The sequence below is a fragment of the Vulpes vulpes genome, chromosome 6, assembly GCF_048418805.1.
Source record: "Vulpes vulpes isolate BD-2025 chromosome 6, VulVul3, whole genome shotgun sequence".
Classification (NCBI taxonomy): domain Eukaryota; kingdom Metazoa; phylum Chordata; class Mammalia; order Carnivora; family Canidae; genus Vulpes; species Vulpes vulpes.
Window position 1 is genome coordinate 50,818,643 of NC_132785.1, and position 18,326 is coordinate 50,836,968.

The 18,326-nt window shown below is 36.9% G+C and overlaps 1 protein-coding gene across 7 annotated transcripts in view; it reads right to left on the minus strand.

Moving 5' to 3' along the window:
• NALCN (sodium leak channel, non-selective) overlaps positions 1–18,326 on the minus strand; it is a 312,076-nt gene that overhangs the window by 147,706 nt on the left and 146,044 nt on the right. For all 7 annotated transcript variants that reach the window (XM_072760965.1, XM_072760968.1, XM_072760967.1 and 4 more), the window contains exons 12-13: positions 11,176–11,343; positions 7,022–7,213 (exon numbers count right to left, since the gene is read on the minus strand). In XM_072760965.1, coding sequence (XP_072617066.1) covers positions 7,022–7,213; positions 11,176–11,343 — 360 coding nt within the window. The remainder of the gene's footprint in view (positions 1–7,021; positions 7,214–11,175; positions 11,344–18,326) is intronic.

The window sequence follows — 18,326 nt, forward strand, 5'->3', positions numbered from 1 at the left end:
AACATAGTGTTGAAGAAAAAAAAAGCAATTAGCAGAAGAAACATTACAGGATGACACCATATAAGGCAGGTTTAAATTATGCAAAAAGATGTGATTTTCAGTTGATGCCACTATATGCACTAAAGACATAAAGGAATGCACTAAGAATATTAACATCAAATGCAGAAAAGTGTTTCTCCATGGAAAAGGGAAGGGAGGATGAAGAAGGGACACTCAAGGACTTCAGATCACTACTAGCATGCTTATCAAGTTGTGTGTGTCCACAGAAAAATACATTTCATTATTATTTACATACCTTTGCATTTCTGAAATATTCCATGAAAAATTAAAAATACATGAAAAGAATAAAACAAAAATTAATAAAGATTTAGCTAATAACTATACTTTTGAAGATAAAATATACCTTGAATTTATTTGAAATATAGTCAGACTATCTGGCAAAAAATTTAAAAAAATTAAGGAACAAGTTGTTTCTTTCAGTTTCTCAGTAATTCTTTCAGTACAACTAAAGGCATGATTAGCCATTTTGGTGGTGAGAGGAGACAGGAAAATTAATTTGTAATTAAGTGTTTTATAGCATTTACTGCTTATATTGTATAACTGTTTTGGGTATGGTTTTATAAGTGAAAATTCAACAGAGCAAGTAATTAGCATTTAGAGAATGCAAATTAAGAAAACATATGAAATGCATAATATATTAAAATTCAAGTACCTGTTCTTACAGAGGGTAATGTATTGCTTATGAATTAAAAACTTCCCATTTGTAGAACTAGAGAACAAATGAGGCCTGTACATTACTACTTTAGCGGGAGATTTAAAGGAATAACGATTTTGAGCTGGTGAAAGATGTAGAGTGGATGTTTACTGCACATGTTGTAGTAACTTAGAGGCAAGTTATCTGTACAATAAGTGGAGGGATCAACTAAACAAAGCCTTAGTGAAACTGCATGCATAAGCTTTTGCCAGTCAACTACGAGAAACATGCAATTTGCTTTTGTCTTGTTAAAGAAAGATTGGTGGCTCTTGCTTATGTCAACTAGTCCTTATGACCTGTACAAGCTGTAAAAGTTCATCTAATTATCCTCCTTGTAACACAAGCTATTAGTCCCCACAAAACAAAAACTGGGGGATATCTTGCCTCACAGTGGGGCTTGATCTTCCTTGGGATTTGTCTTAGCAGGGAAGTGTCTGTTTGGTCCAAATTCTGAGAGGAAGTTCTTGGTTGAGATAACAAAGCTGTTTTGTTAAATTCTATCAATATATCCTCCTTCACTCCCCCCGCCCAATAACAAATTTCAAGCTTCTCTTCCCCAACTCACAGGACTGTATGCTGAGGTTCCACTCATTGTTTCTGCCCTGACTACTTCCTGATGCTTTGGATCCCATGGCATTGGCATCCTGGTTAATGCTTTGAGAGAGGAGAGCACAGAGCTGACACCCTCAAGTTCTCGTGGTCTTATGGAGGTAAAAGAAGCTTGCATAAATGTTGATGGTGGGTGGTGTAACAGAAAGTGACCTCTGCCACAAAAGAGGGAGAGCAGGAATCCACTCTGTTCCAGGCCCTTTGCTGGCTGCTCTGCAGGTACTATGTGGACAAAGAGCTGGGGCCCAGATGCCTCTGTTAGGAGAGATTAAACACCAGCCCTCCTCCTAACACATGTCTATTTACACAATCTGTTTGCACCAGATGTATAAAAGCTTTGGAGATGAAAGATGCGAGAGAGAAATTTTGTCCAAACTCTGGGTCTGACCATTGTAGTGATTTTGTACTTGTTTCTCCAACAGCCATTCCTTCCCACATGATTAAGCTAAGCCAATCCTGTTGACTCTGGTCATCTGGTCAATGATTCCTTCAGAAATGACCAAGTTACCTGATCCTGTCAGTGAGTGATGACAGCAAGTTTGCTGGGGCAAGTGGAAAATGGTACTGGGAAAGGTGTCCTTGCTCCTAAGAAGGAGACCTGGGTGGAGATGACCCTCTTTTTCCTCGAGATTTTCTCAAAAATTCTGGAAATGTTGCATCCATTTTGCTAACACTGTTAGCATCTGTTTTGTGCTGAAGACAACACACCAAGAAAGCAACTGTGGTAGTTTGCTTGGACTGCCTTTGACAAAGCACCAAAACTGCGTGGCTTAACACAAGGGAATTTAACATGTCACAGCTCAGGAGGGTGAGGTCAGAGTGTTGGCAAGACCATGCTCCCTCTGAAGGATTCTCACAGCCTCTTCTAGCTTCAGGCAATTGCCAGCAATCATGGGAGGTCCTTGGTTTGCAGATGCCACTCCAATCACACAGCTGTCTTCTCCATGTGTGTCTTCACATCGTCCCCCCTCCATGTCTATCTGTGTCTAGTACCAAATTTCCTCTCTTTATAGACAATCAGTCATGTTGGATCAGGGACCACCCTAATGACCTCATTTTAACTTTATCACCTCTATTTCCAAATAAGGTCACATTTGGGGTACTTCGACATATCTTTGGGGGCACATAATTTAACGCACAACTGAGAGAATTTTGGTGAAAGATTCAGAGTCGTGGCCTTCTGTCTCATCTACCTAATCTACCTAATCTCAAATTTTGTGAGAAATTTCCCAATTGTTCAAGTCAGTTGAACTCAAGATTTCTGCTACTTCCTGTCAAAGCTCTCTGACAGAACTATAAAGACATTTCAGATGGGCTAAGGGTTAGGGCGATGGTGGGTAGGGTGGTTCCTGGAGGAGGGGAACAGCAGTGTAAGAATGAATCTGGGATGCTGACCTTGATGCAGTGTGGAAGGATCAGGGAACTCTGCTTTGGTCTCGAGCTGTTATTCATTCCTCAATGAAAGCCTATTCACTAGCAAATGCTGTGCTGAGTGAGGGAGGATTTACTGAGCAAGATAGGTGCCCTCTCTGCCTTTGAAAGATGTGGTGGGGGAAATCCTGAAATAGGAGGTCAAAGAGATAACTGGAGATAGAGGAAAAAAAAGATACAGAAAACCATATTAAGATGTTTGTTATCTTGAGGGAGAGGAGGACCTTGAAACATCTTAAACAGGAGGGTGCCATGAGACAGTTTAATTTCTGCTGCAAATGGAGAATGGTTGAAGAGCAGCTACCTGAGGCAGGAAGGCTCAGTAAAGAACTTGTGGAATAATGCAAGTGAAAGATCCTTCAGGACCTCATCACCTTCAAGTATTTCAGAAAGTAGCTGGGAACTTTCACTGTGGCTGGAGCTCTGTCAGAGGGCCGAGCAGTGGGCAGGCACTTAATGTGCCCACGCTGCTATTTCCTCTTCCCCTCTGCACTCCTCTTACGGAATGTGGGTTGGGAAACCATCTCCATGTGTCCATGTCAGGTCCTCTTAGAGGATTTCACAGTGGGTTGTTGGGCCCAGGATGCAATCAAGTCCAGTGTTCGGTTTCATACCCGTCCTATTTCTCCAGGGAGCCCATGCCACCTGCATGGCTGAGTCAGGATCTGGTTCAAGAAAGAGTGACAGAAAAATTCTCCCCTGGGCAGAGACTGAGGCTGTTTTGCCAAGTGAGGCTGGTCCTACCTCTGCTGGACTCTTTTCTTCATGGTGGGTGCTCTCCCAGCATCTTTCAAGTGTGCACAGTTTACTCTCCTGCATCCCATAGCTCTAAGTAGTGTAAAAAAAGGTCACATGATGCATCCCAAAGTAAAATGGGAACTTGAAAAATCAGCACTTGTTTCTATCATCTTTACTTGAGTCTGGGCCATCTTGGAGGCTGGCTCCCACCACTGATGTGTTGTGTACTCTAGCTAATACCATAGTTAACAAACCCACTTCAATATCCAACCACTGGGTAACGAGGGAGATGTCCTATAAAAAGCGAAGGGGGTAAGCCCCTCAGATGATTGCTCTAACATAAATCTAGGATCAACTGTCAGGTGTTTTTAACCATCTTCTCTGATGATTTCCTATCAGGCAAGTAGCACGAAGAATGGTGCTTTATGTGACTGGGAATGATAATGACTACTTATTTGTAGCTGCAATGTTTTTAACATTTCTTGCAAAATTTGATTATTTTTCAGGGATTTAACTCATAATTACATTCATGTGCAAAGAAAAATCTACTCCTAGTCATTTCATACATTTAGGCTGTCAACCCTGTCAGCTGTAGAATCACTGATTAGGGGGCCCCATAGTCGCTGGGCTGCTTTCATTAAGATGGTCAAAGTAATCAGGCAGAAAGGCACAATTGAGTAATTGGAGACCTGAAAATGTAATGCTACTTGATTACTATTATGGCTGGAAAATAGAGCAAATCCCAAGGGCCTAAGTTGGATGGCTTTGAAGCAGCCTGGTCTTTCACATGGAATCTAATATACTGACTTCAAAAGTATTACATAGATTATAACATTTTAAAAATGCTTTAGAAGCTCAGAGTTGGGTTGGTTTAGTATATTATTCAACACACACAATGCTATGAGGAAAATACTATTTTACCTAAATTTTTGATGTGACAAAATAAAAGCTTAAAGACTAATTTGGCCAGTGTCATACATCTACATAGTGAGGGAGCAGTGATAAGAAATCAGATCTGTAAGACAAAACGTGCAGATTATCTGCAATACCTTCTTATACATGTCACAGCCCTTATTCACAACTTTGATATTCAAAAGTTCTTGAAAATACCTAAAACTTCTTTCTTTCTTTCTTTCTTTCTTTCTTTCTTTCTTTCTTTCTTTCTTTCTTTCTTTCTTTCTTTCTTTCTTTTGTAGCTCAGTTAGTGGCTGAAATCCAATCTGACCTAAGACTTCTTTATTGTCCTTATCTTAGAAACATTAGTGGGTTAATTACAGGGTGCTGGCTCAAACAATGCAGATCAACAAGGGGGTGATATCACCCTTATAACATCTGGAATATTATGAACTCCAAAAGCCATCTGGCTCAAAGAGGTTCTGGGTAAGAGATATAAAATCAGTGACATGAGATTATCAGAGATGGTAAAAAGATGAAGGTAAGATTAGAAATTAAGAGAAGACTGTGGACATAAAGAAGGGGACTGAGGGTACTTTTCTTTTTAGGATCCCCTGTTGCTAGAACAAGGGCTGACTCTTAGTGGGCTTTCAATACTGTGTGAATTAACCTGGCTTCAGAGATAGATTGTGACAATGACAGTCTTGTGGCATTCTGAAAGTGGCGCTCTGCAATTTTCATTTCCCCTGTGAAGGGGCAGACTAGAGACTTAGTGACATCACTGTCCTCTCTGCTTTCATCCCCTCATCCTTGCAGGAAGAGCTGAGCCTCCTGTTGAAGACTCTGGCTCCAGGCCCACAGCATCCCATGTGGCCTGACCACTGGCACTGGTGAAGTTTTGCCTGGAGGGCTCACCGGGGAGGCTGCCATCCCCACACCTGACTTGGTGCACAGTCAATGCAGGGTCCTCTCTGGAGGAAGTTGCAGGCAGAAACTCAGCACCCTCCATTCCAGGCCGCCAAATTCCTGGCCCAGGTGTTTTTACTCCAAGGGTGCATCACCTGGGAGCCTCAACTAAGGCATCTTTCTCTATTCTTCTCACCACATCTATGACCCAATTGACACTCACCCAGTGCTGTTTAGTGGGGAACATGGAATGCTGGGAGCTTGTGCTTATTTCTGCCTGCTGCTTGCACTGTGGCAGTAATTTCTTTGTGAACAAAGACTCCTTATGACTTTCAGTTTGGCTTGCTGTCCTACATCACCACCTGAACAAAGGACAGGTCAATATCTATCTATGGCCAGTCTTTATGCCTGGGCTCTGGACGTCCAGTTTGGGAACCTTTTGCTCCTGTCCTCTGTGTCTGATAACATCTTCACCGTGCCCTCTATTCACTCTCTCTCAATAGCATTTAAACCCAATCACACTTTCACCCAACTTAAAACATTCTTGGTTTTATGTCCTCCTCTCACATTGACGTTTCTTTCTTCTTTAGGTTCTGGAACAAGAATGGCTCACCTCAAACCTTTAGCATATGCTGGCCCCAAACCTAGGCCACCATGTTCCCCTACTTAGCTATGTACAAGTTCTTTAGTAACTGCCTGTTTCAAGAAGCTTTATTGGATTTTTCCATTCCTGGTTATAGACCTTACCTCTGGGTTCCCAGAGCACCTTGTACTTGCCTTTATCTTGAAGACTAGAAACAGGTGTGATTCTGTCTTAAGATCACCAAAACTGCCTGGCTCTTTATATGCACTCAAAAAATGCTTGGTGATATGTAACAAACTTAGCACAAGATTTAAAAAAATAACCAGGCTTCATTAGTCTACCAGTATAGATATTTTTTTTTGCTCTCAAGGCTTATTTTTTAAAAATGTATTATATCCTACTATTACCCTAAAATTATCCTTCCCATATAATAGGCCTTACTATTTCAGCTTATGGTAAAAAATATATTTTTCATCTTGGTCATTATGTTTTTTCATGTTTCTAAATCCACAGAGAGTTAAGTTTCAGAATCTTTGATTAGGGCTATGTTTTCTACATGAGTTCTGCTTATGAATTGATTGATTTTTAACTTCCTTTTTAGCCTAAGTGAATTCTAATGATAATGCAGAGGCATGAACTAGATAATCTTCTAAAGGCATTTCAAATCTGAAGAGTTTATGAATTTTATTACATGGAAAATCAAAAACCCCCTAGATTATGCTTGACATAAAATATATGAACTATAAAACAGATTTTAAAATGATAATTCTCACAGACACAAAAAAATGATTTAAAAATTCTGCTATATTTTCATCTATAGGTGCTAAGAGCCCTAGCTTTCATCTTGTCTGGTTTCAGCATCTCATTCTATTAGACTATTTCCAGAATTTTAGAATTGATGCATAATCGGACAATGCTGACAATGTGCTCAAATGCCTGCCCCCTGCAGAAGAGAGCATTTTACATATCAAAACTGAATTATTCCAAGTTCTCAAAAATATAGCTATATTTTTGAACCACTGTTTAAAAGGGAAATTATTTTGATGTTAACCATTATTATTAAAATAGCAAGAAGGAATTAAATTGACTGCATTTTTTATTCTTACCCTTGGAAACGTTGTAAACCTGTCCAGTTCTTCGACAAAGCAGAACATCTGCAGACTAATTGCTGACATAACAATCAAGAGGCTGGCAGTAAATACAACCAAACTCCCAAGCTTTTTTCCAGGACCAAATATCTTGTACACAAAGTCTTCTAGTGCAGGTGAGATCTTAATAAGTCGAACTACCCGAAGAACCTGTTGTGAGACAGAAAAACATACATACTTGATCATTTTTTTTACACTGAATCTTATGTAAGTTCACACGAAAACCTCATTTTTCACAGGACTTCATAAATCGCACTTTTCCATTTGAGCAGCTATAGAAAAACAGAAAAACAGTGGTCTGGGCATATATAAAATACGCTAAATACAAATGGCTGTCTAAGCCAGGTTGGTAAGAGCTCAAGCTGTCTGTGAAATCTTCTCAGGAGAAGAAAAATGAATTGTCCATTTTCAATCCAGTAAAGAACAGGAAATGATTTAGAATCTAGCTTTTAATTTTTACACAGATAAAATAACATCTTTGGATTTTTACAGCATCCCTAGCTTCCTACTCTTCCTGATTTTCCTTTGGCAAATTATTCCAGCTCCATTCTTGGTTCGTGAGGTCCCAAAGGGACTCCATGATGCCCACGATCCACACCTGGAAGTATCCACAACAACCTGAGTCATCCTCAGAACTTTTGTTGGGCCTGTAAGACATGTGTCATTTTTTATTCCCAGTGGGCACTACTGTAAGGACCACAGAACTCTCGAGCTTCCAGGAGCCATCTTTGCCACTACATGGAGAAAGCCAGCTTAAGAATAATACTGACACAGAAGAAAGGTGAGTGAATATATAGATTGAGACCTTACGATACCATTTTGGCTTCTGCATCATGCCATGCCTGAAGCCACTTTTACTCCCCTAGAACTTGAATTAACAGCAAATACTGATGGTGAACCTTATCATTCCTATTGTCTACAGAATACAAATGTAACCACGTGTCTAGTAAACTAAAGGACAAATGTTGAAAGAATTGAGAAAATGCATATTTCCTAGTAGTTAATTTTAATTTCTTCATGCAATATTGAAAAAAAGAAAATTTACTTGAAAAATTATGTTGTTCCAAGTAAGCATCATGCTATGGTTAAACCACCAGTCTTCCTGTTAGAAATTACATGTTCCCAAATCAGAACATATTACACTCAGGTAATCTTTCCAAATAATAAGTGAATAACTTTATCATGTGAGCTATTAAAATATTAAGATTCATATTAATATACAGGATAATAACATGGAAAGATTTCACATTCTTATCAGATTTGTTATTCTCATCACAAATGATTCAGTATCTAATTAACAGCTGAGTCCAGGCACATTTAAAGGAACAATTCAACTGGCTTATAGCTCAACTTTCAATATAGCAGGTTTCCTCCACATGTATTAAAATCGTATTTAAAAGATTGTCTAAGTAATTTTGAATTCTATCTCAAATTATAATAAAACAGCCTCTGCACATCTGTGCAATTTTGATAAATTAATATTTCATTAGCTGGAAGAAGCAGAACTTAACACGATTCCTACATGGCCAATTTGATCAACATTTTCAAAGGGGTAAGCCTGCATCTCTGGAAAGGCAAAATCCTTATCAATGACTCTAGTTATGCCTTTTCATTTGTTTGGGGATAAATATGCTTTTCACTCTGTTTATCCAATAAAGCCTTTTGATTTTGTGTTCCCGCAGATATGGAATAAAGTAAAACATATTCTCAAAGATAAGCACTGTAGAACATTTTGTGGTTGCTTCCAAAGCTCATTCTCCTGGTCATATTTCTAAGTCTGTCTCTTTAGGATCAGTCTGTTAATTACAAGTGAGATACTTTAGAAATTGCATGGCTAAGAATATAGATATGAAATTGAACTTCTTAGTAATGAGTTTCCACCACTTGCCAGTTATGTGGTCTTAGGCAAGTTATCAAATGTCTTGGGACCTCAGTTTGCATGGATACTCTCTGTCTCCCAGGATTGTGGTGAGTAATGAACAGCACAAAGCACTTAGCACAGTGCCTGGCATGTGGCAAACACACAATAAATACCACCCAACATCATCATGATTACCTGGGTGTTATAGCTGTAGCATTTTGTGAAACTATTTCTTCCTATAGGACAATGGTGCTCTTTGCTCATTCCAGTCCAGCCACATTGAAAACAAGCATGTTTTCACCTCAGGACAGGTGCCATGAGGTTTTCTTGGCTTGCCCCTTCACTTCTCTTAGTCTCTGCTCAAAAGCAACCTCTCCGGAGAGGGCTGCCATGATGAGCAATGGATCTAAACTAGCACCCCCCCCGCCACATCTATCCCTTTTACTCTTGTTTCTCCTTTATAACATTTCTACCACTTTATTCCACATTCTTATGTGTACTTGTTTGTGAACTGTTTGCCCTCAAGAATGGAAGCTTACTGAGGTGGGGTTTTCCTCTGTTTGTTCATCTCTGTCCTCTGCATCTGAAACTGGGCCTGGCACATAGTAGGTACTCAGTAAATATCAATTTGAATAAATAGATGAATTACACCAATAATTGTTCTCAGAGATAACTGATACTATAAATGGAGTCATTTTGTACTAAACTGTTGACTTCACCTAAATATGAAAATGTGAAATTCATGCCATGTTGCCAACATAAGGAGAAACAGTCAAGTCAGATGAGAAGTTGAGGACTCACAAGGGAGACCAAAGTGGGCCCAAGGAGAGCCATTGTGTTCAGAACAGTGGGTTCTTATCTGTGAATCTGCTAAAATCTCTGAACTTCTTCAGAGATGGATATTTTAGCCATATAATAACTGAGGTAGTATTTAATTATCTCGTTAGAAAAATATAAACATGGTTATATATAGGGAAATGCAAATGAAAATCATTTAACCATTAACATAAATTAAACTATTATAGATTATAATCCAGGATCAAAGACAATGCTGAAATTACAAACTTCATTGATGGCGTATTATTTGACCATATCTCTCTATATGTAAAATCATTAGAACCATGAATATCAATTTTAGATATTTTGTGAAACATAGACCAGTAGAAAAAAAAAACTAGAGATAATGAATCATGTCTCTAAGTAATCACAAATTCATGATAGTCATTATTTTTATGGTCAGATTTGCATATGACTTGTGAAGCTATTCCTCAAATGTTCACCATTTTAAAAGTTCCCATTTTTCTTTCACAAACAATTCCAGAATAAATAGATTCGTATTCAAAATTGTAATCTATATCTTTTTACTAGAAAATTATCTGTGAGAAACTATAGGAATTTTAAAGGCCTGAATATATTTTGCATATGTATTCTTGCTGAAATGGGCATCAATATTTTTCTTAATTTGGTTGACTTCATAGGTTTATAAAAGATATCTTGTTGTTTTGCTTATCAGGCATATTTTCTATAATTATGTACAATGATTCTCAAATGTAAGTACTAAATGCTCATGTTGATTTTGTAAATCTAGACAGCAGCACCCAAGAACATACAATGGCATGACTGGGAAGTGCATTTTGTATCAAGAGTTTTAAATGTGTGTATATCTCTTGCCCCAGCCACCTCACTTATGATAACCAAGACTAAAGATATAACCCAACAAATGACAAGGGATTTATGTCCAAAAATGCTGATATACTGAAAGCTTGAACCACGATATCCTCTGTGATTTCAATATGTTTGGCAGTGATTACTAGAGCTCAGCTTTTCACTTACATATGCAGGACATTTGTTATCATTTTTGTGAATTATATTCTCAGGTCCTTTCCCAAGGTATTAGAAACAGAGTCTCAAGTTGTAATCTGGCAGCTGAAGTTAAAATTGCTCTGAAAATAACAGCTTTGGAATCACCAATAAATAAAATTAGTGAAGTTCAAATGTGCTTTATTTTTTCATCTGAGAAAGTTACACCTAAAACATCTCCATTTATTATTGTGCATTTTCAGAGTTTTCATTAACTCAGTAATGAATTATGAATGAATTTTTGGTACTGAAGATGTCATTGAGCATATCTCAAGTTTGTGTTTATTGTATAATTATATATAACTACTTAATATAATTCTGTGTAGTTGTTATAGTGTGACTGCTATTTTCTCTGGAAGAAAAAAATTCTACAAATAGACATTCATATTACCTGAAAGTATGTGAACTGAGAATGATAAAGATCTGGATATACATGAAGAGTAGTTCCAATTACGAGTAGTAGTTCAAATTTGTGGAGAGAAGAGCTGATATATCCAGTAAATCCTAAACACCATATCTTCAGAAGTGCTTCCAAATCAAAAAGTACTGTGAAAGCCACCTGGAGGAACAAAGAGACAGTGAAACTAAAACCTAAAACTATAATTTATTTCAAAATATTTCATACATGTGTTCATGTGTGAATTTCAGCTGCTATTATATAAAATGAGAAGCCCACAAGGATCTAGTACGACATGCTATAAAAAATGGTTTTGAAAAACACCAACTAGAGTATAACAGGTCAAATACATCTTAAGCAAGTAGCAAAATGTGTTAAAATCTTAAGTGTTTGTAAGTGGTATTATTTCTTTATTATTCACTTTTTGGTATTATGTAGAAGTCTCCGTCATTCTTTGAATATTATATACACAGAAAGGCTGCATTTTCCCATAATTTGGATTTTCTGAAGATAGTTTCTATAATGCCCATGGTATATTATAAAATGATTTGCATATTACTAAACATCATTAAACTAAAATAAGAAAGTGTAGATCTCATTTATGTTTTGGGCCACATAAACAAGCAAAGAAATATGGATTCTATATCAAGCAATTTATGTGTGTGTATATATACAATAATTAAGAAATTTAATAATAATTAAGAAAATTAACAATGAATATTACTATATTAATGAGTACAACCTTTTAATCTATCACATTAATTCTATGAATTTACTATTACAAATACCAATATTATAAAATACACTTATAAACACAGCATGTTATTTTTCCTTTACTTGTCCTATGGGTTAGAAAATGCATTCTATAAAGAAGTTTGCAACTGGAATTAAGTTGTAATACATAAGATTAACTTCGAATTAAAGAGCATAAGAATGAGGGCTGGAATTAGTCAAACAAATCCCTCTGAGAAGATATCAGATGATTTAATGGAAAACAGTAATAGAGGAGAGCTTCCCTCTTTTCTTCTAGGACAACACAGAGTATCAGAAGGGATTTTTTTCCTCCAATCATATTACATAATAAAGGCCATATTTGAAAAAACCTACAGGTAACATCATACTCAACGGTGAAAAACTGAGAATTATTCCCCTAAAATCACTAACAAGACAACAATGTTCATTCTCACCACTTTTACTCAACATAGTACTGTAAATACAAGCCAAGCAATCAGACAAGCAAAAGAAATAAAAGGCATCCAAACTAGTAAGGAATAAGTAAAAGAACTAGGACAAACAATCTCAAAATTTGTATGGAACCACAAAAGACCCAGAATAGCCAAAGCAATCTTGAAAAAGAAGAAAATGGGAGGTATCAGAATGCCAGATTTCAAGATACTCTACAAAGCTGTAGTAAGCAAAACAGTATGACACTGGCTCAAAAATTAGCATATAGATCAATGGAACAGAAGAGGGAGCCCAGAAATAAACCCATGCTTATTTGCTCAATTAATCTATGAGAAAAGAGGCAAGAATATCAAATGGGAAAAGGTCTCTTTTCAATAACCCCACTGGTGTTGGGAAAATTTGACAGCTCCCATTTTGTGTGCAATATTTACAATGGTTATATCTTCTTGTTGGATTGTTCCCTTTATGATTATATTGGGTACTTCTATGTCTCTTGGTACAGTCTTTGCTTTAAAATCTATTTTGTCTGATATAAATATTGCTACCCTAGCTTTCTTTTCACCTCCATTTGCATGATGTGTTTTTCCATCCCCTTACTTAATGTACATTAAGTCTGAAATAAGTCTCTTATAGGCAGTATATAGATGGGTCTTTTTTTTTTTTTTATCAATTCTCTCATGCTATGTCTTTTGATTGGAGCATTTATTCCATTTTCATTCAGGGTAATTACTGATAGGAATGTACTTATTGCCATTTTGTTTCTTGTTTTATGGTTATCTTTGTACTTCTTCTTGGTTCCTTTCTTGCTCTCTTCTCTCACAGTTTGCTGGCTTTCCTTATTGACATATTTGGAGCCCTTTCTCTTTATTTTTTGCATATATAGTACTGGTTTTTGACTTTTGGTTATCATTAGGTTTGTATCTAACATCTTATGCATATAACAGTCTATATTAAGTTGATGGTTGCTTAAATTTGAATCTATTCTTTACTCCTCTCCCCTCCATGTTTTTAGGTGTATGGTGTCATACTTTATATCCTTTTATTTTATGAATCCCTCGACTGATTTTTATAGATGTTCTTAATTTTACTGTCTTTGTGTTTCCTGCTTTTCCTACTCTTACTTGTGGTCTTATTTTTCCTTCCTTCTAACACTTCTTGTAGAGCTATCATTTAATGGTCACGGATTCCTTTAGCTTTTGTTTGTCTAGGGAACTCTTTATCTCTCCTTCATTTCTGAATGATAGCCTTACTGGATAGAGTATTCTTGGCTGCAGGGTTTTTTTTTCAGTACTTTAAATATATTATGACTCTCCCTTTTGGCCTGAAAAGTTTCTGCTGAAAAATCATCTGATAGCTGTATGGGGTTTTCCCTTTATGTAACTGCTTTCTTTTTTCTTGCTGATTTTAAAATTCTCAATTTGTCACTACTTTTTGCCATGCAGGGCAATGTCCCCTGTTCACCAGTACTTGGTGCTTCAAGGGTATCTCCTATGTATGTTGTGTGTGCCCTAGTATTATGGCTAAGCCATTTCTGCCTTCAGTCTAGTCATCTGGAATCATTCTCTTTGCCTGTTTTGGGCAGGGTTTGGTCCCTGTGTTGTTAGTGGGCTGCTCTGGGGCTACCCTGGGCTTGAGTTGAATCATATCAGGCATTTTCTAGAGAAACAGTAGCACCAAACTGTAGGGTTCCCTGTGTTGTCCCCTGAGAAACTTTTGTTGGTGGTTGGGGCCAGTAGTCAGACCAGATGTCTGTCCCCAACCCACTGCTGGAACTAGCTGACTGGTGTGTGTGGTTATCTTCCCTTTTATCCAAGGTAAGAGTCACTTGGGGTGGTGCTACCCCTATTGGGGCTGCTTAAGTACTGCCAGGCTTGTGGCACTGCTTTAGATGGGTTCCAGCCAATGGTGTACTGAAGGGGCAGATCTGCAGGAAAACTCATGGATGGGACATGCTGTTAGCATATTAGGTGGAGAATGTTTTCCCCATTCTGGTTCCCACAGGTATACAAATGTCTTGGCTAGGGGGTAGGGGAGGGAAATTGCACTTGTCATCTCTTTTATTCTTGAAGTCTCCCAAGGACCTTTGCTCCTCTAGCACATGCTCTATGATTAATAAACAAATCTCCCTTCCATAAACCTCAGTTGCTTTTCAAATTGCTTCTTCTATGCTGTATCTCCCTGGGGCTTTTTTTGTGCTGTATCTTTAAGGGTGGGAACTCAGTTTCCTATTGTCCTCTAAGCTCTCCCAGAGCAAAACCTGCTGGTTTTTAAAGTTCCAGGTTTTAAACCCCAGTGATTGTAAGAACTCCTGAAATTACACCCCTCTGGTTTTCAAAGTTAAATTATGGGGATTTGTTTTCCTTATGTGAGCTTCCTGTACCTCTGGTGTCTGGCATGAAGACAATTCTCCACGTTCAGGCATCCCTCCCTCCCATGAACAGTCCCTCAGATTCATTTAGCGCTCTGCCCTTCCTACTGTCTTCAATGTGACTTCTTCTCTCCATTTAGTTGTGGAGAGCCTGTTCTGCTAGTCTTCTGGTTGTTTTCTGGATTATTTACACTGATGTGGGTGTTACCTACTCATATCTGTGGGACAAGCTGAGCTTAGGGTCCTCCTACTCTGCCATCTTTACCCAGAAGTCTTCAGTGTTTATTTAATTCAACATTTTCTTTACTGATTTAATGAAGGGTACTACTTCCTTGATAGGGAATCATCAGGGGAAAATGATTAAGCATTTCACTACTTCTAAAACAAGACTACACCAACTATCTTTATGTAATATTGGTATTTTATTGGGCTTTTATATGTACACATACATTTTCAAAGCTGGCATTGCTGGAGCAAAAGACAGTTTTGCATGTTTTAAATTTTAGGCAATATTAAGGGATTACTTTCGAGATATTATAGTAAGTTTTTTGCCTTCTAGCAAGGTAGGAAAGGGTTTCTTGTCCTAAATCTGTACTACCACCAGATGTAATCAAACTTAATCAAACCTTTACTTATCTGTTCATATATGTATTGATCATTTAGATTTTTCTTTTTAATACAATTTGCCTGTTCATAACCTTGCCAATTTTCTATGGTGGCGTTTTATCTTTCTTATCAGTTTTCAGAGCTGCTGATATTGAGGACATTAATCATTGTCTGCTATATGAACTGCAAATATTTTTTTTCCCTAGTCAATAGTTTGATTTTTAAATTTGGTGGCATTAGCTCTACAAGTACTTTAGATTTTATATGGTCACATATTTCTATCTTTATCTTTTCAAATTTTTTCTTTACCTTTTAAAACAAAATAGGACTTTAGAAGGACTACTACCGAGTCTTCATATCCAAAGCCACAGTTTTTCTATTTATTTTGGACTATGTTCTTTAATAAAAATTTCCCCCATTAAGATGTTATTGTTTGCTTGTGAAATTTATTTCTATGAATTTATTATCATGATAACTAATGTAAATGCATTTTTTTTAACTTTTTTTTAAAACCATTTCTGCCTAGTTAGTTCCAGTGGAGAAAAAAAGCTATTGATTTATCTATATTGATTTTCTATAACCGCCTTACTAGATTCTTCTAATTCTAATATTTTAAATAATACCTCCTGAGTTTTATAGAAATATGTATATTTCATCTCCAAATGAAGATAAAATTTTTAAAGACTTATTTTGGCATTAATTGTATTAATTCATTAGCTATAATGCTGCATCTGTATTGTAATACTCACTTCCGATTAACTGGCAGTAAGAAGGATCCATAATTTACTACCATTTTCAAAGGAAGTTTTCCAGCATTCATGTATAATGGTTGCAATGGGTTTTGGTAATTAATTGCTACCATGTTTAAGGACATTCTTCTTCTTCCTATTCTACTTACAGGATTTTAGCTCTTAATTCATTGAGGCAATGAAATATATCACAAGGGTCCTTCATGTTAACCATTTATATATTCCTGGGAATAAGTCTTTAGATGGTAATGCTAACCTGCTGGATTTTGTTGCATAGCATGTTATTTATACTATTTGTAGTAATTGTCATATATGAAATCCAGTCCTGCATTAGGCTCCCTGTGAGGAGCCTGCCTCACCCTCTCCCTCTGCCTTTGCCTCTTTCTCTCTCTCACGAATAAATACATTAAAAAGGAATGTTTTTTAACCATTAAAAAAAGGAATTATCTCATCTTTAAGAGTAGGTACAATCCATGGGAAATCCAACCCCATGTGAGGGCAGGCTTGTGTTGACACATTTTCAGTAAATCTTACTCTTTATCTATCCATCTGGAGTCAAAGTCAAGACTGAAGCTTTCATATTCTTCTGAGAGTGGATTTTTTCCTACTTTCATTGAAGTACAGACCTTAGGTGTCCTATGTGATGCAGGGGTCTCTGTCCTGGCACCTCACCTTCACAGCCTCTTTTATCCTGATTATAGCTCTTAAAATGGAAAGTTTTATGTGACAAATGTTCTTGGGTAGCTGTAGTGTTAGTGCCTACCTCATATTCTGCACTCATATCACATTTAACTTTTGTCCTTGAGAATATTCCTTAATCTTTTGCATGTTCTGCTAAGCATTTAAAGTGTTTAAATATTTTAGGTGTCACTTTTACTTGTTTCATTGAGAGATGATTTTCAGTCACCTTTTGGGGCCATCCTGTATGTGTTTCCTATGATCAATATATTTGAGTTTGTGTTTAAGCATAATCAGATTTCTATGTCATTTGAGAGGAAAATTCAACCTATACATATTTAATGTACCATAATTAGATTTGGTCTTAGTTCCAGTTTTTTGTATGTCATTGTTATTTCATCTTTTAATGTTTTCTTGTCTTTTCTGATGTGGTTGAACTGTTGTTGATTTCTCCACCTTCCCTCCTCTCCCCACTAATTTTAACATTTTGCTCTGCTTTTCTAATCCCCCAGTTCAATTCCCAATGGTCATAAATCAATCTATCCTTTTTTAAAATTATTGCATCAAAATGGAATAATAATAAGCTCCTCTCCCATACAAATTTGCTTGCTCACCCATCCCTCACATACTTGCCATCTATAAATTTAGCAGCATGTTTATCTATCACCCCATGCTTCATGGGTGTCATGCCTCTTCCTAAATCCCGATTTTAAAAAATTGTTTACATATTTACTTCTAGTTTCTTGAACCATAACTATCTGTTTTTCCCAAGGATTTTGGTGTGACATTTTTATTGTCATCTTTCATTTGGATCTGACACCCATCTCTTTTCTTTCCTTGTCAGTCTCTATGTTTGCTTTTCCTTTGCTACTTCTTTAATATACTTACAATTAGCATACTTTGGAGTGGTTTGCTCAGATAAATATTACAGGTTGTATACTCTCTTAAACCTTCCCTATCCAAAATGCATTTCCCCCAAATTTTTATTTTAATTCTAGTTAACATATAGTGTAATACTGATTTCAGGAGTAGAATTTAGTGATTCATCATTTACATATAACATCAAGTGCTCATCATATCAAGTGCCCTCCTTAACACCCATTACCCACCAAAATGCATTTTTAACATGGACATGACTATCCTGACTGCATACAGATTCTTTCCTCTCAATGGTCTGTGCATATATTGACTTATCGTTTTCTACCTTTCAATATTGTAGATGAACAGTATATTTATCTTGCTTTTGCAGATTATTTAAGCCTGTTCAGAGGCTTAATTTTTTTTTATGCTTGTAACCAAGGAAGGTCACCAGGATATGCCTAGGAATGTACCTTTTTTTTTCATTTAATCTCTCTGAGATTTATTGTCTCCTTTCAATCTACTGATTTATGCTTTTCCTCAATTTAGAAACACTTCTCTCTCTCTCATTCATTATTACTTTTCTTCTATCCATTCTTTTTCCTTCAGGGCCTTGTATTGGTCACATCAGAGTGGCTAGTCTCTTTTGCTTTTTCCCCTGATGATTTCTGCCATTTCTTTGAGGTTTTCTTACCCCACCT